Consider the following 24,070-nt stretch of genomic DNA (forward strand, 5'->3'; position numbering starts at 1 on the left):
CTTAAATCGCTGGTCCCCCTGTTAGGAGAAAACTGCACCAGCCGGGGTACCTTGAGCGAGTGCTTCCTTCCTCCTCTTTCTTCTGCTGGTGAAATCCCTGGGCCGGCGCATGTGCAGTAGAGTGAAACTTTCTTTGACTTTCTTGTTAAAGTTCGGCCTGTCACTCTACTGCACATGCGCAAGCGCGTGAAACAGGAAGAAGGAAACGCTCACTACAGGTAAGTGATTTAAGTCACTTGGGGGTGCCTAATATTTTGCCACCCCCAAGTGACTTAGCCTTTCCTTCTCCTTTAAATGCACCCAGTTAAGCCCTACAACATGCATTTATTAGTGGTGTACCTGAATTTTTAAGTGATCTGTAAACCTTATTTTCATTAGTCTACCATATTAGACTGATCAAAGCTAATAAATGATTGTCAGAGTTGCTAATATTCTACACATTTTGTGGGAAAACACCACCTACTAATTGTCAAGTAATGAACAGTTAAATGAGATAGACTAAAGTGCTCAGAGCTATAACAGAGAATGCTCTGAACAGGAATATGAATAATTCCAGCAGAGGGATCCAAATGAGGGTTAAGATTGCTATACACATTGAGATCCACTTGTCTGGCAAATGAGTGGATCTTTGCCTGATTTGGCCATCTACATTCTGGGCCAAATCGAGCTGGTCCACTTTTTTGGCCTATGGACGCTTGTTGGGAGAGGACCACAGATACGCTCCCTGTCTGTTGGGCCAGTCTGGCTGATGTTTTTCCAGCTATCTATGAGGGAGAGTCCATACACTGGCTGCTGATGTGTCTAAAGGGGCTAAATTGGCAGCTTACATCTACGAGTGTATTGCCAGATTTATCTCAATGCTCAATTCTCACAGATGGAAGTGTTCTGCTATAGAAAAAAAATGTCCCTTTCTTTGTCTCTAAATTTTAGAGACATCACCTACAATTAAAAAGAATATTTGAAAGAATTTTACTTTCACCCTGTATCCTTAGACAAAAAAATAATATGCAACTCATACTTAATAGGAATATAATTATGCTATCATCAGATACCACTGCAAAATATTCTAGGACAATATGGTTAAATGAATATTTATTGAAACACAAACAGTTCTTCAAAAGAGCTTATACTTCCGTTCCACCATTCATATCTATTCATATCTGGTCACCAAGTTTCAGATAAAAAAATGTGTATTTTCACATTATGTGAGAGTAATCACTAGGTACTGTGGTTTGTGAACCCTTTAAAATGTTCTATATTTTAAAAGTAGATGAAGAAAACCTTGTTAAACAAATGAAACAAAAATGATTATATAATTAAAAATGAATTGATCCAATAACAAATCTGTGTGTGGCAAAAATTAGTGAATCCTTAGGATTATTATATAATTTGAAGTTGAAGTCAGAGTCTGATGTTTTCAGTCAATGGAACTACAATCAGGTGTATCCAGCAAATCCTGATCACACATACAACACATTTGTGAATATGTATCATGGCTCAAACAAAGGAGGTGTCTGAGGACCTCACAAGTCCATGTGCAGGACTGATCAACAGTTACTACAAACGTTTAGTTGCAGTTATTGCTGCACAAGGGGGTCACACCAAACACTGAGAGCACAGTTTACTTACTTTTGCTACATGCAGATATGTTATCAGATCATATTTTTAATAAATACATGGTAAAATATCATAATTGTTGCTTTATTTATTTCACTAGGTTTTCTTCATCTGTTTTTAGGACTTTGGAAAACCAGATGATGTTTTAGATCACATTCATATAAAAATATAGACATTTTTCACAAAGGTTTCACAAACTTTCAAGAACTACTGTATTTGTTTTTCAGAGAAACCTATTTAGTGAAATGTGTATTACCTCCCCATAGTATAGTATAGTAAGTTGTGCTACTTTTTACCCTTTAGTACTTATCATGCAAATACCTCTTTGGTCAGTAAATGCACTTATATTGTGCCATGAAACATGAGATGCAAGTCATCCTTCTTGAATTAATTTTTTTAATCATACCTATTTTTAAAACTAATGAAATATATGTCCAAAATTAACATTGGACTTCCCTGTCCAAGATGTCATTATGAAACTAAGGGTTTATAAAGTTAATTTGAAGTTTGTGCTCTATAACAGTCTCTTTGGTTCTGGGAAGGCTTTGCACTAGATGTCAAAACACCGATAGTGGTACAGGTATGGTACCTGTTATCCAGAATGCTCGGAGACCTGGGGTTTTCCGGATAAGGGATCTTTCAGTAATTTAGATCTCCATAACTTAAGTCTGCTAAAAATCATTTAAATATTGAATAAACCCATTAGGCTTGTTTTGGCTCCACAAAGCATTAATTATATCACAGTTGGGAACAAGTACAAGGTACTGTTTTATTATTACAGAGAAAAAGAAAATAATTTTTAAAAATTAGAATTATTGGCTTATAATGGAGTCTATGGGAGATGGCCTTTGCGTACTTCGGAACTTTCTGGATAACAGGTCTCTAGATAAGGGATCCCATACCTGTATTTGCTAATAAAGCATTAGTTGTGCACTACTGTTGGGCAGGTCTTATTGGCAGTTCCAAGCTATTCTGTAGGGGTCAAGTTCTTTTATCTGATGTCAGCAAACCACTTCTGTATGGATTTTACGTTGTAAGAAATTATAGTGCTTAAACTGTTTACACAAAGATGGAAAAACAAAACCGAACACCATTATTGGGTTTTACCAAACTTTGCTCTCTGCACTTCTTCTTCACCAAAGATTCACAAAGATTAAGCATTCACACATGGATCCTCCAAACCCAGACTTATCATTCAGTAGCCAGACTGTAAAGCACAATTCATCAGCCCAATGTTTCCTCTGTGTCCAATCATGACAACCTTTATTCCCCCAGCCAGTGACTGTTGTTAGGCTTGCATATGTTTGCATGCCCAGGAAAATCCATGTTGTCACGCTACCAATGAATAATTTACACGCTGAGTTGCTTGGAACTCTGCAGTGAGTGTCTACATTTGAGGACAAGATTTTTGTGCATTATAGTTTTTGCAGTACCTTTCTGTGTGGCCCATTACTGCTGTTGTTGCTGTTGTTGTTGCTCATTGAGTTATTCTATTACCAATCAGTTCACTGACAGATGATGGGCAGCTCCAGCAGAGAGAAATGGTGGCATTGTATTCTCTTTAGTAAGAAACATTCTCTTGCCAATGTTATTGGAGATGGCTGTACGCTTAGTTACACACCTGTGTCTATTGCTTTTTTTTTGTATTACCTAAAGAGCCAATTCTTCAAATTAGAAGGGTGCCTGTTGGCCTTATAGTTTATTTTATCTAGAATCTCAGTCATAAAGCAATACTGTTTACAATAAGGAACTAAATCCATCTTCATAAAAGTAGGTCATTGATTAAAATGTTGTAAAGTACTTGATTTATTAACAGTATTAGGTATCCACTGAACAGCATGTATAGGGTTTTGGGAACCACCTTTTTTAAGGATCTTAAAATCGTAACATCTGCAGGAATGTACTGAAAGTCATGCTTTCCTGCATAAAGTAGGTCATTATATCTTTGCTGTGTCTGGAAAATAGTCACCATGTGATTGTGCCTTTTGAGTAATATGACTAGGGGGAGGGCCATTTATCAACATTCTTATTTTTGTGGTTTTTGAAGCCACGGAAAAACTCTTTTTCTCTAAAAATACAAATGCCAAGAGATTTATGAAAACAGCCTTTAAAAAGAAAAACGAGGAAAAATGCAAAGTTTTCATTTGGTCACACAAATAAAATCATCACAAAAACCACTAAACCCACAAAGCAAATAAAAATTAGGCAATGGAAAAAGGACAGCTGCCGCTGACTTCTACATGACCTTGACAGCTTTTAGATAGCGTGTTTTTACTTTGGGATCTGTTGCAGTTTTGTTGCATCATATATTGCAAAAAAATATTCGTGAAAAATATTCAAATCATGAAGAAGAAACAAAATAATATGAACAATAGTAAATGCCCCCCTTAGGGGGAGATTTATTAAGACACGAACGCTCGGAGCGTGCATTCGAACGCTCCGAGCATATTTTCACCGTTTTTTATGCGCTTGTGTGAATTTTTCATACGCCCGCGCGTCTCTTCCGTACGCCGGCGTGAAAAATTCGGAAAGGTTCTGCCGCTGTTTACAATCGTTCCTGACTTTCGGATCGGCAATACGATATTATCGTGACTATCGTGACGATTTTTTCGTAAGCATTTTCGCTATATTTGCGATTTTCAGAAATGATCGTGTCCAATCCAAATTTTTCCCATTCGGGATTCGAACTTGTGTTTTAATGAATTGGCCCCTTAGACTTACACTTGCTTAAATATGAGATGTATGTGCATCACTGATATCAATTAGAAATCCTATTCTATTTTTGTATTCTTTAATAAGTTGTTCATGGAGTTGTTGCCAGAGAATGCGTGGATTCAGCACTTTCAAAATGTAGGGCTTGTATTACAGTTTTTAAATAAATATTTGTACATTTTAATGCAATTGTAAGTGTTCATTAATTAATGCAGCGTGCAAGCATAATGTATGTTCTGGGTGCAAATTTTTACCTATTAAAACCAAAGAGCTCTGGTACTATCTACAGTCTTGCTTCTTTGAAAGCACATTCAGTGCAGGCCCCAGAGCATAGCAATCTTCTGTGCAAGTGATGTGCCTTAGGTAGTTTGTAAGTAAAGGGCTTGTTGTAGAGCCTAATGAGTGGTTTGTTGTGGGCGGTCAATTGGGCCACCCACATGCCACCCTTGCACAGCGGGCACCTGATTTTGTCCCTTTTGCTGTGAGGCACAAATCTGTTCGCCCATCTACAGAGGCATAAATATTTGCAATTGTCAGCAGTGCTAATTGAAGCAAAGTGCATTGTGGGCAAGATGTACACACCAATGGCCATTTTTTGCTCCATGCACACCCCTCCATATAAAGAGCCCTATGTCTTTTTGATTATTTTAACTATAACACTTTTGACTTATATTTTATTTTGGCACTTTACAATTTAAACAATTTTAGCCTTTTTGTAATGTGCTTTTTCAGACCTTATGAGGAACTTTGCATTTTTCAAACTCTACAAAAAATATATGCCACAATAATCATAACATATGTCATAATAATCAAAACTATACAACATTCTAGAGTTGCATTAACATTTATACTATCTGCATACAAGTTTTCATTTGTTACCCCTTATTCTTTCTTTTTAATGTTGCAGAATCTACTTGCAGCACTTCAAAAATGGCTGCATTTTTTCAACAAAATGTCTGAAATATTCTGTATCAGCTTTTGCTAAAAACATCCCTGTGTAGCCCAGTGAGGAATGATTAATATTGTTACATTTTTAAAAGGAGCTGAGTGTACGGTGTTATTAAAATGGCATTTTCTAAAAAACATTGCTTTACAATGTGTATATGGTCCATGGTTTCATTGCATTATTATTTCATTGTGCTAAATTGGTGTTCCTTGCTGAATGTATTGCATTCCTAATTCTCTTTTCCTCTCCTGCTCAGGGTTGGGATTGCTGCTGTACCTGAGAGGTCAGAAGTTGTGATAGATCAGCGTGTTCTCAAGCCCAAAAAATCCACCAAGGGCAGATCAAAGTCCAGGAAGCACTCTGGTAAGTTTTTAAAATCTATAATTAGGGAATACACAATGTAATTCAACCAAGCTTTTCAAATAACTGGTTAATAGGGAGTATTTACCAAAAGTAATATTAAGGCAGCTTAAGAACAAAATGGAGAATGTCCTATCCAGCCCCAAGTCTTGATCTCAGCCCAAATTACAATCTGCAACACTGCTTTAAAAGTAAGATGCACCAGCCCAATTCAACTAACCTGAACAATTTGAAACCAATTCTCCCTAGAAGCATAGGTCAAATTACTTGCAAGGTTTGGGGAAGGAATGCTAAAAAAACATATATTTCCAAGCATTTTTCATTTAACATAAACAATAGCACATTAATTTATTTAGTAAAACCATGTTGTTAAATATGTTTTCCAACAAACCAGTATCTCCGTATATTTTTGAGAAATCTTCAATGAAAGTTTTAAAATGTAAAAAATAAAATGAAATACACATTTTTCAAACATACTTTTAGACTATAGGGTCCGATTATCAAAAATTGTGAGCAGATGAATCCGTGGTGTTGCACAAATTCACACAAAATGACAGAAACTCAATGAGGATAGCCCAGGGGGCAAGATAATGAACAGGATGCATTATTGGAGGTATAAAATGGCACAATCAGATTGACTGTGGAAAAATTAAAAAGTAGTCCAAGATAAATTCTTCTCGGTACTTAAACCACAAATCCTTAATGAGTAATAAGGTTGCTATTGTCACCCTAACGTGAATTAAAAGCAATAAACATATAGCATATAAAATATGGTATGGAGTCCCTTAACTGGAAACCCATTATGGAGAAAGCTCCACATTACAGGAAGGCCAATAAACTCCATTATAAGCAAATAATTCAAATTTTTTAAAATTATTTCATTTTTCTTAATAATAAAACAATACCTTGTACTTGAATCCATATTGGTGGCAAAACAGTCCTATTGGGTTTATTAAAGGAGAAAGAAAGGTAAAAACTAAGTACCGTATATACTCGAGTATAAGCCGATCCGAATATAAGCCGAGGTACCTAATTTTACCTAAGAAAACTGGAAAAACGTATTGATTTGAGTATAAGCCTAGGGTGGGAAATGCAGCAGCTACTGCTAAGTTTTTTTGTTTTTTTTTTAGCTGTCAGGCAAGTTTGGGAAGGCTAAGGAAGCTGCCATACTAAGTATCAAGTACTTGCCATCCTGCTGTGTGCGCTCTACATGAGCAACACCCACAGTAGCTTTGAGCCATGTTATTCACATCATTATTGCCTTCATGCACTTATCCAAGCCAGGGTGCTCTAGAAACACTAGCCATGTGGGCACACAAAATGCACGCACGTGCGTGCATATATAGGTAGATATTGATAGAAGGAGGAGCCTAGCCAGACACCACAAAGCAATATGCCACAAGTTAGGGCAGAAGGAGGCCACTTACCCCAGCCCAGGGGCTGCTCTGCCTGCTACAGCCATTCTCCTCCAGCACAGCTGCCATAGCACAGTCCGCACAGTCTTCTGGTACTTGTAGTCCAGATCACACATGGAACGAAACTAAAACTACAACCCCCATTGCTCCTTGCCCGACTTTTAATACCCGCTGGCCAATGACAAACGAGAGGCCGGTGACATCAGCCAGCCTGTCTCAGCAATAGGGCAGAACGCTACAGACTAGCCATGCCCCGTAAGTTCAAAGTGCGGCATGACGCGCAGTAGTGGATGGCCAACGCACAGGCAGTGTGAAAGTCAAGGCGCAGCGCGTCTGGTTGCCATAGCAACAGAGCAGCCGGAGCGCTTCAGAGCATCCGTAGCAACAGAGCAGCCGGAGCGCTTCAGCCATGAGTCCCGGCACTGCATCCTCAGCGACCTGCGACAGGGTGTCCTACCTGGGCAGGGTGTACGATCTGACCCCACAAAGGTGAGTCGGCGGGTTTTCTGGGTGTTCTGTAGGTACCTCAGCAATCGGCAAAGTGAGCGCACGCGTGTGCATATGTTCGTCCGTGGATGTCAGCCAGTTAAGTTGTATACTGAAATCCTTCAAATCCATATACTCGGGTATAAGCCGAGGGTGACTTTTTCAGCACATTTTTGAGGCTGAAAAACTCGGCTTATACTCGAGTATATACGGTAAGCTTTATCGGAAAGGTCTATGTAAATACAGCCATAAGCACTCACAGAAACGCTTCACTGACTTCTCTGTGAAAAGATTTCCTGTGTCTGTAATTCATGTGCCAGAGACATGCAGCTCTCTGCTGTCTCCTCTCTCCTGCTCCCTCCTCCTTCAAGAATGCTAAGAACTCACTCCACCCCCCTTAGGAATGTGGATCTGAGCCAATCAGCAGGAAGGTGACTCATAGTCTAACTAACTGAGCATGTTCACTTGGTCTGGGTCTCGGTGCAGAGTGAGGCATTATGGGAACTTTCTTTACACAGCTCTGCGTTTTTTCTTCCTGTTTGGCTTCTGATCATCTGAACAGGTGAAATATGGGGAGACTTAAGGGCGTTTTTGAGACAACTGAAGGTATGCCTGCAGCTTGAGATTAACTCTTTATTAGCCTTTCCTTCTCTTTAAATGTTTAAATGCTATTTACCTGACTTAAGGTATGTGGTCCAAATTATGGAAATATGTTTTATTCAGCAAACCCCTGAGGGTTCCCAAATATTGTGTATAACAGATCCTGTACCTGCAGTTAATTAAAACATTAAAATCTATTTATATACATCACTCATTTGTGAGTGGAAAAACTCACAAATCAGTGCTTACCCACCTGCCAATAGAGTCAATAAAACAACAACAAAATAAACAAGTAAATAGACCTGCCCCCTTCAGCATTGCCCGTACTGAAATGGTCACATAATGACTATGTAAGAGGCAACCTGCAAGGGAACAAACAGGTAAGGGAAGCAGCAGAGGTGAGACTTGTGGGGAGTGGTGAAGGTGGAAGTGGTGAAGGTGGGGAGTGGTGAAGGTGGAAGATTTTTGTTTGTGACATAATTTTCAGTATATGTTCTTGTGAAATAAATTCACAAAATAATGTAGATCACACTTTCTGATTTCAGATGGATCCACCTCACAGGTTTACCAGCTACCCCAAGCCGTGTATATGGATACTCGCTGCGTTCGAAGGAAGAAACGTCCCACACGACAGGACCCACTATCTCGTCTCTCTGCTTTGAGGGATGAGCTATGTCACCGTTCACTGTCTGATGACCGGGCTGCCATTCTGACCAGCACCGAGCCTGATGACTCCAGCGGCCATGCCACACTTCTGTGACTATACCCAGAGAGAGGCCTGGTTCTTAGGCCCTTTCTGTCTCTTGGTGCTGAAACTCCCTGCCCTTCTTCTGAAAAGACCTGACACAAAACCGTGAGCAGCGAGTCGTGCGTTCATTGCCTACCTCACCAACCTCTGTGTGTGCTGAGGATAAACTTATGCCTCACGTCTTGGAGCAATGTACAGTGTTAACTCTGAAAACTCTGAAAACTGGTAGATATAAGGATATATTCATTGGTCACAGTTCAGCACTATGTATGGTGTGACTATAGCACAGATTGGGAGCTTTGAGAACAAACTGGTATCTCACAGCTTAGCTTCTTATATAGTGTTTATACCCTTTACATGAGAGGCAAGAGCAAGGATCATGTGGAGCTATCATACAGTATCTCCATTTGCATCCACTGTGTATGTTTTATATATGCATACATACATATATTGTAATATTTCAGTGTGCGTATGTATTCATATATTATATTTATGTTGTCACAGAGGCACATTTTAATTTATTCAGCATATAACCTGTAACACAGTTGTGTCTGCTAAAAACAAAGATAAGTTCAAAGAAAAAACAAAAATTCAATTATATGCCTATATTATCTGTAGGCAGTCTCTGGTTCCACTGGCATTGTTGGAGTATTCCTAATCAATAATGCCCCAGAATTGTGCTTAGAGGAAGAATTACAAATTTAAATATTATTTTTTTTTCAGATGCTAAGTTGACTAAGCTTGGTAACATCATTTTTTATGTTTGTTTTTATTTAGAACCAGAAGGTTTTACACTGAGTTCAGATAGAATCAGGCATGGGACGTTAATCTCCTAAATGGCCTGTAAAATCACCACTGACAATGATGTTAACTTCCATTTAAATTATGGTTGTTACCACAGGTTTTCACCCTGTAATTATTACTTTGCAAAGTTTAGTCATTGCTGTCAAATATGTATGTAAAACAAGGAGAGTATAGGCTTTAAGATTGTGTTGGACGGTGCAAGCAATAACTTCATGCTTTAGATTTATTTTTTGTAATAATCCTTAACCAACGAGGACAAAGCAACATTCCCATTAATGACACCTTACTTAAACTCACCCTTGCCCCTGCTATTGTAGTAAGGTGCTTACATGTAAGTAATGCTTAGACACCATCACTTACGTAGCTATCATTACAGTGCAGCTCCTGAATGCCTTGTTGCCTTAGTCAACTGCTAGAGATAACCACATGCCTTGGTAGGGAACAAATCCAGATAAATACTCTTTAATGCTAATATAACAACAACATATTAAAGAGTACATGATATCTTGATTAATATCCCTGCACTCCTATGTCTGTGCCAATGAAATCAAGAGGAATCTTGTGCCTCTCTGTGTCATTTAACATCAGAAACACCAATCTGTGACTTCTTTTTATTACCTTCAACAACTGTCATGTTAGTTGTCTGAGTATTTTATAGAAGCACTTGCAGTTTCAGGAAAGCTGTTCACATGATGTGGGAAAGTAGACGGGGGTTGGAATTAATACATTTCCATGGTGCTTTCTGGAACTTTTTAAGTTCCCCTGGCTTTTCTTTTCAGTATACCTGATAATTTAGCAATGGATGTCTAATTTACAGCGTATGGATAATTTTGCAAGCATCTTTATAATTCTGTAAGGGGAATGGTGCATTATCTAATAATATTATGGATGATTAGTTTTATTCCCTTTTTAGGAACTGACCATATATTCAGGAGTGGAAATATAGTGCTTGCGTTTTGTATTCTAGCCAAACCTTCTACTTCCAAATTTAAACATACAGAACATTTTTATTTCAGTTTTGTCATGACTACTGTATTTTTATGAAATAGTCATAGAAGAGTGGTCCAGTGCTGGGAATATTGATTGCAGTAAAAATAAGAACCACGATAATTCGTGTTTAATGTGGTCAGGAGCAATTTTGGAACTTTGGTACTTAATAATTACAGATAAAATGTATATCCTACAGGGTAACAGTGGCAATAATGAACTCCAAAACAAAAAGGTTGCAAACTACATAAAACAGCGGTATGTATATATAATTATATATATATATATATATATATATATATATATATAGTGGATTTATAGAAAGCACTCACGGCATATAAAGATAAAACAAAAGTTTTTTTGTTTATTAGCTCATCGCATCAACGCGTTTTGCACAACACCAATCGTATGAAAGTTCCATTGTAGTTTCTAACCTAGCTGATCAACTAAACAACCGATCGTCATGGTACAAAAATTATCGGGACAATAATTTGGAGAGCACATGGTACAAAAACCATATGAAACTATGCTTTGTACGATTATTTCGGTACATGTATGGCCAGCTTTAGGTTTATTAGTATGCATTAGTCTGGAAAGTTCTTTTTTAGCTGGCTGCATCTTCCTTTTGTCAGGTGATGAGCAACAGGCCTACCTGGTTCATTGACTTGGTGGATGAGTACAATCAGTGTAATTTTGTTATAGTCAGAAATAGATTTTATTATTGATACTGCGTTATCCCATGATATTAACCTAATACACTGTAAAAAAATTGAATCTGTTTTGGTCTACAAACAGATTTCAATTATAAAATCAAGCCAATGTCTGAAAGTGCATGTTGAATTAAAGCATGATTCTTTTAGACAATGTGAAGAAACTGTTTACCAGTGAATTAATTTTTTCTATTTTTTATTATTTTGCCCCCAAAAAATTTTTTTAATGCAGAAGAAGCAGTTTAATGCTTAGTGGTCTCTATACTTGTGGTGCTATGTGCCATTTTTTCATGCGTGCTAGGTATTACTAGTCAGCAGCAGTCATGCATTAATGGTAATACTCTTAGGGGCACATTTACTAATCCACGAACGTCCGAAAAGCGTCTGAATGCGTTTTTTTCGCAATGATCAGTATTTTGCGACTTTTTCGAGCGCTCAATACGAAAGTCGCGACAATTCGCGAAAGTCGTACTGGCTATGAAAAAGTCGCGACAATTCACGCAAGTCGTAACGGCTACGAAAAAGTCGCAAAAAATACGAAAAAGTCGCAAAATGTTAGTTTTCCAATCCAAATTTTTCCCATTCGGATTCGTGGATTAGTAAATCAGCCCCTTAGTATTACTTGCATTGCCTGTTGCTGTGCTGGGAGCCATTGGATCAGTGTATAGCAGGGATCCCCAACCTTTTTTACTGTGAGCCAAATTCAAATGTAAAAAGACTTGGGGAGCAACACAAGCATAAAACATGTTCTTGTAGGTGCCAAATAAGGGCTGTGATTGGCTATTTGGTAGCTCCTATATGGACTGAAAGCCTACAGGAGGCTCTGTTTGGCAGTACATCTGGTTTTTATGCAACCAAAACTTGCCTCCAAGCCAGGAATTCAAAAATAAGCACCTGCTTTAAGGCCACAGGGAGCAACATCCAAGGGGCTGGGGAGCAACATGTTGCTCACGAGCTACTGGTTGGGGACCACTGGTGTATAGGCTTTCACAGGATGCAAACCGTAACTGCTGAGGCTCGTAATTGAATATATTTGCTTTGTTTGCTTTTTTTTATAGTGTGGGTCAGTAATATTAACAAGGAAATACTATTTCCTTTGAAATTGTTTCCAACCTTTGGGCCATCAGTTGGAGAGCCCTGCAATAAAGTAAGTGGATATATATACCATCAGCATGTGTATAGAACTCTTTTTAAGTTATGTGAATCACACATAAATCAGAAGATAGTAGTACCATATACATGACCAATTAGGGTGTTTGTGGTCTTAAAAAATGGAAATAATACTGATATAGAACCAACCAAACCCTTTACTGACAGAAACACCTGTTTGTGTATTAACATGTCTTATATACTTATCATATCCCAGACTGATTTCTTGTGGTCAGCTTATTCACACGGTTTGGTGAAAATTATAGGACTCCCTATCTATCTTTCTTGTGTCTGTAGGCTCTCAGTGTTGCTCCACTTAAAAAAATTATTGTTGTAAAGGGCATGTAAGTGTTTACCCTTGAAAGTGTTTGCGCATTTGCACAAAGTTTACTGAAAGGTGCAAATTACACTGGAATTCTGGAAGAATGTTGCATTGTGGGTGGAACATGTCATATTGCACCTATTTTTTGCATGTAGCCCTCCATTGCTAAATGAGCCCTTATTTATTTCTCTCATGCTAATGGCCATTATGAAACACCATCATGTTGAGTAGTATACTCTATTCATCATTGTGTTACTTGATACAGCTGCCCCCAAAATCCCCCTTTCTCAAACTACCTATGTGTAAGGTATGTTTATGTAGGCATGGCAGTCATAATATTGGGCAAATGGACCTATAGCAATTGAATATACAGCTTTAAGCAAGTTTAGATTTTAACTATGAAATTAACCACACAATCCGTAACTATCTATTAATATCATTTGTATCATTTATTCAGATATTTCCTTGATTTTAGTTACATTTATCAAAAATCTGCCACATGAAATTCATTTATTTATGCAAACCCATACATTCTGTATATTTTAAGTTAGTCATAGAGGGAATTGTGTGTGTGGGTATATATATATATATAGATAGAGAGAGAGAGAGAGAGAGAGAAAGTAGGGCACTCACGGGGCTTTAAAGATTAACTAGATAAACTAGAACCAGAATTAAGTAAAGTAATTGTCTTTGGTTTGTAATGTAAAACCTATGTCAAACAATTGCAGGCTTATAAAAAATACAGTAAGGCTACAGAAGTATATAGAGAGAAATACCTGAATGATTATTCTGAATGAATGCTGTAATGAACATATTTTATAGCCTTGCAGTTTCCATCCAGAGGGGTTTGTTGTACGTGGTGCTGTTAGACTCTGTACTGTTGGGGACAGGATATTTTATGATAGTTATGTATTTCAGAATAATAATTATTCTCAAGAATACCTCTGTAAAAATCAGGTTAATAAACAGAGAACAGTTAAGATTTTCATAGTACACAGAGGATATCTTAAACTACAATATAGGCAAATTTGTCTTAGTGTGAACCTTGGTAAAGAATAACATTAGACTTGGCACTAAAAAGTGCTTAAAAAAAGTTCAAATTTCTGTCTCCTACTTACTGCAGCAAGAAAGTCTGTGAAACTCTTGTTCTGCATTATGAGAGTAGCATTCTTTCACATATTCCTAATGTGGATTCATTTGATGGTTGAGCAGAATTTTGGCAGCTATGGCTGCACAGGTATGTTACATTTGAGGAGTATTGTTTCAAAGATTCCGCCATTTTCTTTTAGCTATTGCTGCACTTAAACACTATTGGCCAATATCTGATTAATCAGTATGTTTTTAAAAGATAAAATGTTTTAAAAAGATATACATGTTTTAAATATAAATGTTTTTCATATTTAAAAATGTATGTTCTGGCCTAGAATGATTCAGAGTTCTAACCAGGAGTGATTACTGGCACCCAATGATGACACAAATTGACACATATCTACAATGGAATTTTAATCACACCATTAGGAATTTTTCTAGATTTCTCAGTTTGATCTTTAATAACCTGTCTATCTGTGCTGTTTTAACCCACCAAATCAGTTATAATGCCCCATATAGTGCTAGTTACCAAACATCATGCTAACTATTGCAAAAATCACTATTACGCTATGTTGAAATGGTTATATATCCACTTGCCAAAATAGCCATTATTTCAGTTGTGAAAGAAAATTGGTTAGTTTTTTTTTCTAAATCACATCACATTTTTCTTCTTCTGTAGAATTCAGGAAGATTGTTGCTACCAGTGCATGTGTTTATAAAAATTTTGTTAAATGTACCATTTTAGATGTTATTTTAAATACAAGCATGATACATTTAGGAGAGTAGCTGTGTTTGCCATGGTGCAACAGGCATGATAATATTGGTTCAAACATTTGGTACTGTAAACATTGTTACAAGGTACTAAGAGGGGCCAGGGGCTCTTAGCTCTGCAGTGGCAGGTAAATGGTCTAATGCCTCTCTAATGGTGCTCTATTCTTATCTATCCAGTAACTGGGGACTGGGATCAAATGGATACATCTTAGCTTGACTGCACAAACCACATCTTGCTGCTGTTTATCACAAACCTTTAGTATTAGAGTCAGGCATTCTAATAACCAGCAATAAAATCTGCCTGAGTTCTTAAAGGGGAAAATTTGCACTAGTCAAGCTGGCAATAACACTTGAATATATGTAGCCTTTTCAAGCATGGGGTATTAGTTACCTTGTCGAATGGGTCTTGTAAAAATTGCACCATGTGAGTGTTTAAAGAGTGTTTTTTATACATGAAGAAGGGTTATAACCAGAGGTAACACAAAAGGGGATCAGGGACTGCTGCTCAGTGGGGGCCCTGAATGATGTCCACTGTCTGTACAGTATATTCTGTAACACAGCTCATCTTTTTGGGAGCACTAAAGGAGCACTAAAACTATTTTTATGTGGGACCCATTTACTTACAACTTACACTAAAGGTTATAACTGTTTGAACCGAACCTGTATTCATTCATTGGCACATGATTACTTAATTTCCAGATCTGCTAATGAATCAAAGGATACCACTACATTTTCCCTGCCAGCAGAATCCATTATGCCATTGGTTGTTTTACGAAAGCCTGTACAGATAATGGATAAGTGTATGGATACAAGGCGTAATAATAGAATATTATTGCTTTAAGAGGGATTCTTTAAAGGTTCTTATGGTTTTTCCATTGCATGGTCTGTATTTTCATGCCTACATTAAAACTCATATGTCACCCACAAACCCATGCACACATTTATTATCATGATGAAGTAATTTATGCCACATTTACTAATTTTACTGTCTTAACTGTCTTGTAGTGGAAAGTTTATAAGGTGTAAAATGCTTTTAATGCAAATGTGTGGCTTAATGTAAAACTGTTATGCTGAAAAAAGGAGTTTCCTTTAAAACCAGCAAAAAGCCCCACAATGTTTTACTCAGTATTTTACAGCACTTTCAAAGGGGAAAGAAAACTACTTAAGTTAAGGTGGCCATACATTTGCAATTATAATCTTTCCTGCACCTGATCAAAATCTTTTGTCCTGCTTGATCAACCAGACGACCGATATCCAAGGCTTTTGCAATATTGGTTATCTTGTCAATCCACCATTCACGCACTGAATACGAATGAATATCACTGCGTGTATGCCCAGCTGTAGAATGCTTTACTATCCCTGAGTAAACAGCCCTAGAAGAACCATCTTATTGTTTAGGATGACAGCTGCCATTTTAGCTTGGTCTGACGTCACTTTCCTGCTTGCATCTCTCCTGCTGCCTGTATCTCTTGCTGCTAAGGGTAGGGGGAGGAGGGAGGGGGAGAGAGGAGGAAGCTGCTCAGGCTTGTGCTGTGTCCTAAAGGATTTTGCTGAGAGAAGGAAGTCTGACACAGAAGCTCATGTTTACAGAATAGAAGGAAAGAAATGTGGGGTTTCTTTTCACAGAGGACTCAGATCATCATTATTATGAGTGTTTATTGGTGTATTTACATAGACCTTTCTGATAAAGCTTACTTAGCATTTACCTTTCCTTCTCCTTTAATGCTGCCTAAATTTGTTCTATTGATTCCACCTTTGGTGGGGTAAAATAATGATTTAATTAGCTTTTTATCATGCATTATTTCTGAATATAAAAACATTAACAGTGGGATTTTACACCACTTTTTTGGCTTATGATTTAACACAGCTTTATAAATATGTGCCATAGTATGCTTCAAATAATTTTGGGATGCAAATCACATATATAAATATACATAAATGATCAAATATTTGTCAAGTGATGCCCCCTAATCTCTATACTGCAGTGCAGACCAGTAAATGGACAGTATATGCCACACACCCATTACTCCCCATTCTCAAAATGCGTTGCTACTGTGGCTATATTTCTTAGAAGTTCCTTTTTTAGGATGCCACAATTTCTGTAAGATGTGTAATAAATCACATATTTTAGCAATATACTGTGCAAACTCAAAGGCTTTTTTTTATCCACTTTTAACACTGTGGCAAATATACTATGAGCTGAAGTTTTCTTTGGCAAGTTTTTCTCATTAGTGATTTCATTTAATAAAAGTCATTAACAGAAAAAATGTGTGCTGTGCACTATTGTGTGAACTATTTTTTTCTTTGCACAAAAGGAATATAGATTTTGCAAGCCCTAGAAAGAATTTAGCAACTCATCTTCCAGGAGAAAAGATTGCATATTGTATCATTTGCATGAGGGTGCAGTGAATGTAATAAACCTTACCAAAAAAACACCAACAAATACACCCTATAGGCAGATCTTAAAAAAATGATGAGCCACTAAACTTGCAATGTAATACCTACCCTTATTTACAATATTACATTTAAAAATGTTATATTTTGTTCTCATTTATGCTCATTTTTTTCCTGTTTATGACTTTTATAACAAGACCCCTTTAGTTTTATCAATATAGACAAAATGAATGTACTTTATCCCACTAGAATTAGCATTATTTTTTTCACTGTTGGATACAAAAGCTGTATGTCTAAAATGCTTTAAAGTTTGCCAACATTTTAAATTAAATCTAACATTTTAATGAGGAAATAAAATTTTAAATTCAATATAAACTTTAGTAAAATTTTACATGCTAACAGTCCATGGTAAAATGGTTTCTTCATTATACTGTATGTTCATTAGGGTTTCCACCTTTGCCGGCTTTTTTAGCTGGGCAGGGGGCAGGGAGGAGGCAGGGCAATGATGTCGTAGGACGGAGGCAGGGGCACAACCCCATGGGGGCGGGGTTATGACACAGAGCGCCACATCAATGTTACTGAGTCCTGCCTGGTTTTCCTAATTTGGGAAACCGAGCAGTAGGTTTTGACCTGAGCAGACCTTCCAAAAACCAGCCTGTCAAAACTGGACAAAATCAGACAGGTGGCAACCCTAATTTTCATAGTAGTATTCACCTTATATTCAAATAGTGGCTAATATTAAAAAAAGTATTACCATGTAAAACCTCAAAAGTCTATAAGTGACTAAAGGTCTAAATTTGGCAGTAACAGCGATAGCCAATAGCAGGTGCTTTAGTTGTTGTGGATAGATGTCAGCAGTCCAACCTTCTCCAGCGAAAATATAAGTGGGATGGTGGTAGTTGCAGTCCTGCAGTTTGTTTTTGGTAAAATAGCTGAAATATGTCAAATTCTGACCAGTCTTATGTAAATTTGAACTTCATTACCAATTACAATTTTTTTTCATGATTAAGTCTAAATAGATGCATAATTTTTCTAGGCACCTTTTCAATTAAAAAAACTGCAATAATTTATATAGCAGTATTTGCTAATAGTTCAATATCCACATTAAACTGGAAATAGTAACATTGTACCATTAAGTTACTAAATTAAGTCTTACTATATGCTTTAATTTACATGCAAATGCAGGGAGCATTTAACTCTGCTTGCTGGCATTTTAGATCACAGAAACAAGTTAATGTATTCAGAACATATGAAAAAAGCAGGGTCATAATCCAGCTAGGTGGGCTGCACTTCATTCATGAATCTTTGACTTGGTCTGTGGTTATATTAGCTAAATATGTAGTGGCCCACAATATACTACTGAATGATAGTTAGTCAAATAGTTTACAGATCTTGATCAGTCAAGTGGTTTTGAATCCACAAACTGGGTTCATGGGCCAGTTAAGTTGAAAGTATTTAGTGAGATGTTCTAGCTATGTTAAGCTATGTTTGAGGGCCAGTAACTAAAAACGTAATTATTTGCCTTACATACCACGTACATACTATTTCTTTTATTCTGTATATGTGAATATTTTATAGGATGAGGAAGCTGTTTTTGTATCGCAGAGCATGTGATTACCATCAGTCATATTGTCTACAAAAACTATAACCAGTGTGATGTGTACAGTAGACCCTACTAGACCCTAGATGACAGATATTCAATATCTGTCCCCAAAAGCCCTATCAGAAAAATTACATAGATAAGAATATCAGAGCTGGGCAATGCACTGTAATGTGTACATATTCAGAGAAAACATTAATCACAATACCAGGAAAATAAAGTCACAGTACAAATACTTCCCCTAAATGTATGTTTTATTATATAATTTTGTCATGTTGCTTAGTTCAATATATGTAATTCATATACAGTATGATAGTGTATTTCAGGAGCATTGATTAATGGACTAGGGCATCACCTTTCCCTGATACTATTCTGTACATCTATATTGTAAATATTTTTATATTTAGTTACTTACCGTTCGCAGCATATCTTGCTATGTTTTCAAGGGAAGGGGTGTGCCTGTAGTTGTTTGTGTGAAGAAGTATGTTTAAATATACACATATATTATAAAGTCTATACACAGAAATATATAGCAAAAGAGAAAAAGTCTATATCTATTTATTAATAGATATATAGTATGTTTTATTTTTTTACCAAACTACTGGTGTTTACAGGGCCAGTTCTGTAGATTATTGGTCTTGTCAAGAGAGTTTCCTAAAACCATTGGGAGTTTTTTCCTCCAGTGCAAAACTTTCTTGCAGAGTAATTGGTGCTATAGATGGGTGCTTTTTTTTTAGTCAAAGTAGCTCCTTTGGTTCAATTCTCAAACCACATAGGTAACCATGGTGCAGTGATTTCTGGGGTTTTCTAGCAGGGTAGATGTTTTAGTGCAGTGTTGTTTGTCTCTTTAACAAAGAATGAAAGTGCTATAGCATATGGATTCACTGATCAACCTTGGTTGTACACATTCTTAAAGATCTTGTCTTGATTGTTATTAGAGTAAAGCAACATTATCAGAGCTTTTAATATCACACTATTGACTGGCTAGCTGTTTGAAACAAAATTATATTATTGATTCCTTAACTAGTATATCTAAAGCACTTCAAGATAAAACAGTAGTTTTCTAAACTGTATGTCTTGTGGTGGTCACCTTAATAGTGAACAAATTTAGTAACAAGTTTATCAAAAAACAAAAAAAAAATTAGGAATTGTTAGTTCCAAGAAAAAAAATCTTAGCAGTTAGGGATTGTCCTGGTTTTCCAAATGTCATGTGTTGTCCAGTTATCAAGTGCTGCAACCATTATACAACAACTCTTCAAATAGATAGAATCTGGAGCACAGATTATGTTCAAGAGATAATGTTCAACATCATGTAAAACCTGCGGATAAAGGCGACTTTTTACCCTTTATTGTGACTATTTTGTTAGAAGGAGTCCATTATGCAGGGGGTTATCAGTGCACTGGTAGTCTTATCTACCTTGCAAGGACCAAACATGAAATGTACATTTTTTTGTGATTAAACCATTATGCAAAAGGTACTTGTATGTTCAGCAAAAGCTCTTTTCATTTAAGTCATCTTGAATAATACTAACCTTTTAATGAATTTCCTTCAGGAAATCCGATTAGACTTTTGACAAGTCTGTCCCTTAGTAATGTTTATTGCCTTCCTAACTATGTAACACCTCAAAATATGTAGCAAGCCAAGGCTGTTTTCTGGGCTTATTTAAACATGCAATGTTGATTAAATTGAAAAGGCAAGAAGCATAACTTTTCTCAATGTGGAACTAATACATCAGTATATTGTATTCATCTTTGCTTCCCCCAAAAGCACACTCATGAATTGACCTTCTTGTGTTGTGTCAAGCAATCTATTTTACAAACCACAAAGGTTTGAAACATCTTTCTACTGTAATGGAAGTATGTGGTCAGCATGATATGAAACATTAGCATTTGAGCCCCAAAGGAGGGAAGATTATTTTTCACATAATCTTAGTCCTTCAGTGCCTTATTGCCATCTAAAGCACATATGCCATCAAAAACCTTGTATCTTGTATAAGCCTTAGGTTATCAATACAAATGTTGGAATGGTACGAAAAGGGGATCTAAATAGTGCGATATAAGCATTGCAAGGGTATTTGTGCTACTGTATTAATTAAAAGGCAATGTAGTCAAAATGTTTTAGTATTTTACAGTATTGGTAATGCCAGGAAGCGTACTACATGGAGCAACATGAGTTAGTGCAAGATTTCACACTTGTAAAAAAAAAAAAATCATATATACTGGAGCAACACCTATTGCAAGTTGTGAAAATATGCACAAACATCTTGGGCACATAATAAAAATTATATTCCATCCAATATGTGATATATCCTCAAAAAATGTTTACTATTAAAAACATATCTGACTTAACTGCTAATATAAAATCAAAAGTGAGAAAATGATAATTTAGGATGAGTTGAAAAGCTTAAAATAAACCCCTCCATTGAATTTCAGATATGGTGAGATTGAGTCAAACCTTATCATTCTGTTTCTGCAGGGTCACCTATTAACCTAAAAACCATGTACTGGACCCCACTGGTCAAATTTAGATATGTAGTGTTTACTAAGTATGATTTTTTAAGGCAGTGCAATAACTGGTGCAAGGTTTGCTCAACTCTATAACTCTAACCCATAGCAATCCATATGATGTTCTCTTTCCAAAACCAGACTAGTGCTACTGTCAGATTGGTTGCTATGGATAGCTAGAATTGAACCAGTTGTGGCGCATTACTCCATATGCTCTTATTTGGTATGATATTGTGCACCAGTGTAATAAAATGTTGTCTTGTGAGAATCCAGGCTCTTTGGCTTGATTGCCTTGTCTGTAACTTACATAGAAAAGAAACATTCTGCCAAGGACAAAAGTTGAATTTTGGATACCACTTTGATTATAGTTAAGGTACTTTAACCAACATACAACTAGCAATTATAGTTCACTTAAGTAAAGTGGTGCAAGGCTTGTTATTACTAATTTATATTTTATATTTACTGATTTAAATGAAGCCTTTGAGTAAAACATAAGTATTAACCTTGCGTTTTATGGGCCTTTATGTGAACCAGCCTCTCTGTAATCTTTAAACCACAGCACCCCTGCCCTTGTCTGTACTCCTAAATGGTGTCCTCATTCTTCCTTACTTAAGCCCCATAAGCAGAGCCGGACAATTGAGTTAGGGCTTCCATGTTTTGTTGCTACACATTTAGTCTAAAGCTTCATGGTTTTGAACATCAACCAGGAACATGCACAATGAAAGCCAGGGCTGAGTCATTTTTCATTAATTATGCCCCCGCTCAGTGATCAGTGGTGTGTAGCCACAGATAGGATGTACCACAACGAAACATGGAGGTTCATAACCCTTATACTCAGCTCTGAATTTTGCCCACAGGAAGGTGATTTTGGCCACCATTCAGGAGTCAGGATGATACAGTTAGGCATTGGGTAAGTGGGAAAACGATTAAAAATTCTTTGAGGGTTTTAAAATTCTTTGTAGGTTGTGTTTACCTTTAATATTTTAATATACAGTCATAGTTCACAGCTCTGGAATGTTGGTACACGAAGATCTTTATTTTAAACACTACACATTACCATGGGCCCAATACAGTGGTTTGCTCTGTGTGGGTTAATGCATCATGCTTAATTGCATCAATTCAATTACAGTCCGCAGTGCTGCATAAAGAACACTGAAAGTTAAAAGCACCAAGCCACATGAGATGATCAGTTAACTGATGCTTCCTAAAACCGTATTTGTAGCCATGGCCAAAACACACCAAAAAAACACAGCTACATATTGTTACTTGTTTAATTTCAGCACATTTTACACTGTATAAGTTTGCCGTCTTCCACAACTCTGAAACATTTAAGCTCCATTTGTTTTTGTTGGAGCTAAAATCTTCCAGAGCAAATAAAAGACAGTGAACTTTGAGCAAGGATTTCTGTTTTGGTTTATTCAGTGGCTATTTTAGGGCAGGGAAGAAATTAATAAAAAATAATTATTGTTGCCATGGCTAATGTTATATAAAAATCAAGGTAACTAATGCTGATGTATTGATATAGGATTTATCTTAAAGATTTATCATATACCGTACAGAAGCTCATATACAGTACCAAGGTTAGATTGAATGTGGGCTTTCCTTACATACAAATGGCTTTGGAGTTTAATAAAGATAATACACTGGAGAAAAACACAAACATTACAAGTAGAAGCTGGCGAGACCTTATTTAAGTCATTTTCAAGAAATTTGTACAAGTGAATGCATATTTACTGAAAGAGAGAAACTTAAAATAAATATATTATATCTGTTTTATATTCATCTTCTTTCTGTCTTTTTATTTATTTACATATATAACATACCTCCCAACATGTGAAAAGTGTAAAGAGGGACACAAAGAAATGCTGTGCAAAATTGCTTTGACAACACCCCCTAAATACCACTCCCATTTTTGCAAAACTTGGCAGGTTGTTTAAAGTTTGAACACATTTCTAGGAGTTTTCGGGTCTCGGTTTATGTGTTATTACAGTTTTGGTTAAAAAGGTGAAACTGCCCTTTAAGCTCTAAGTCTCAGTTCCCCAAGAGACCTGTTTAGCTTATTTGTTACAATTGTATCTAAGTGCAGATGTAACTGTAAGTTTTCTGGGCTCTCTGCCAAAGCCCACTTATTTAATTAAGTGTGAGAAACAATATATCTAAGTGCAGGTGTAGCTTGTTAGGATTTCTGGGCTCCCTGCCAAAAGCCCACGTATTTAATTAAGCTTGAGAAACATTGTATCTTTTTAAAGTTCAGTGAAGGAGATCAAAGAAAATTAGAGACTTTTCAGTAAGACTCTGGGACTGCGGGCAGAGCTGTAAAAATCAGGACTTTCCTGCAAAAATCGTGACAGTTGGGAGGTATATAGTACATATAAAGTGAATGTCATGGGAGTGTGTAACAATAAATGAGCTTACACACACACTGTGCCTATTCTAATGCCATCCTTCAAGGTGGCAGTAGCTCCACAGTGGCCTGGATCAACTGATGCACCAAACTTGCTCATAAAGAATTGGGCATAGACATTTTTAAAAAATGCCATCAAACCAGCAAAGATTTTCAGTGCTACCTCATGACTGCAATTTAGCTGGAACTGTGAGGAAAACACTGTGGGTAAAAACATGCCCTGGTGGTCACCCAACAAAGGATTGCAAAGGATTGGACAGTACAAATCTGTACCAGGAATGCAATATTGTTATATGCATTTCACAAAGAGTCACATACTCCTACAAGAGTTCACTGGTTGCAGAGTACTGTAACATGATACAGTATTTTTGGAAGATCTTTTATTCAAAAATTGTTCTGGTTCTAAAAATATGACCTTGGCTTTTCAATGTTTAGTTGCAATACAATTGCT

At 36.7% G+C, this 24,070-nt stretch overlaps 1 protein-coding gene across 5 annotated transcripts in view; it reads left to right on the plus strand.

Moving 5' to 3' along the window:
• The window catches only part of igsf9b (immunoglobulin superfamily member 9B), an 82,481-nt gene extending 73,020 nt beyond the window's left edge, over window positions 1-9,461 (plus strand). For all 5 annotated transcript variants that reach the window (XR_004223570.1, XM_031905796.1, XM_002937983.5 and 2 more), the window contains 2 exons: window positions 5,532-5,638; window positions 8,682-9,461. Coding sequence is in view for 4 of the 5 variants with exons in the window: in XM_031905796.1 (XP_031761656.1) it covers window positions 5,532-5,638; window positions 8,682-8,896 (322 nt within the window). In the remaining variant the exon portion in view is untranslated. The remainder of the gene's footprint in view (window positions 1-5,531; window positions 5,639-8,681) is intronic.
• Window positions 9,462-24,070: the final 14,609 nt, after the last annotated feature.

The sequence above is a fragment of the Xenopus tropicalis genome, chromosome 7 (assembly GCF_000004195.4).
Source record: "Xenopus tropicalis strain Nigerian chromosome 7, UCB_Xtro_10.0, whole genome shotgun sequence".
Lineage (NCBI taxonomy): Eukaryota > Metazoa > Chordata > Amphibia > Anura > Pipidae > Xenopus > Xenopus tropicalis.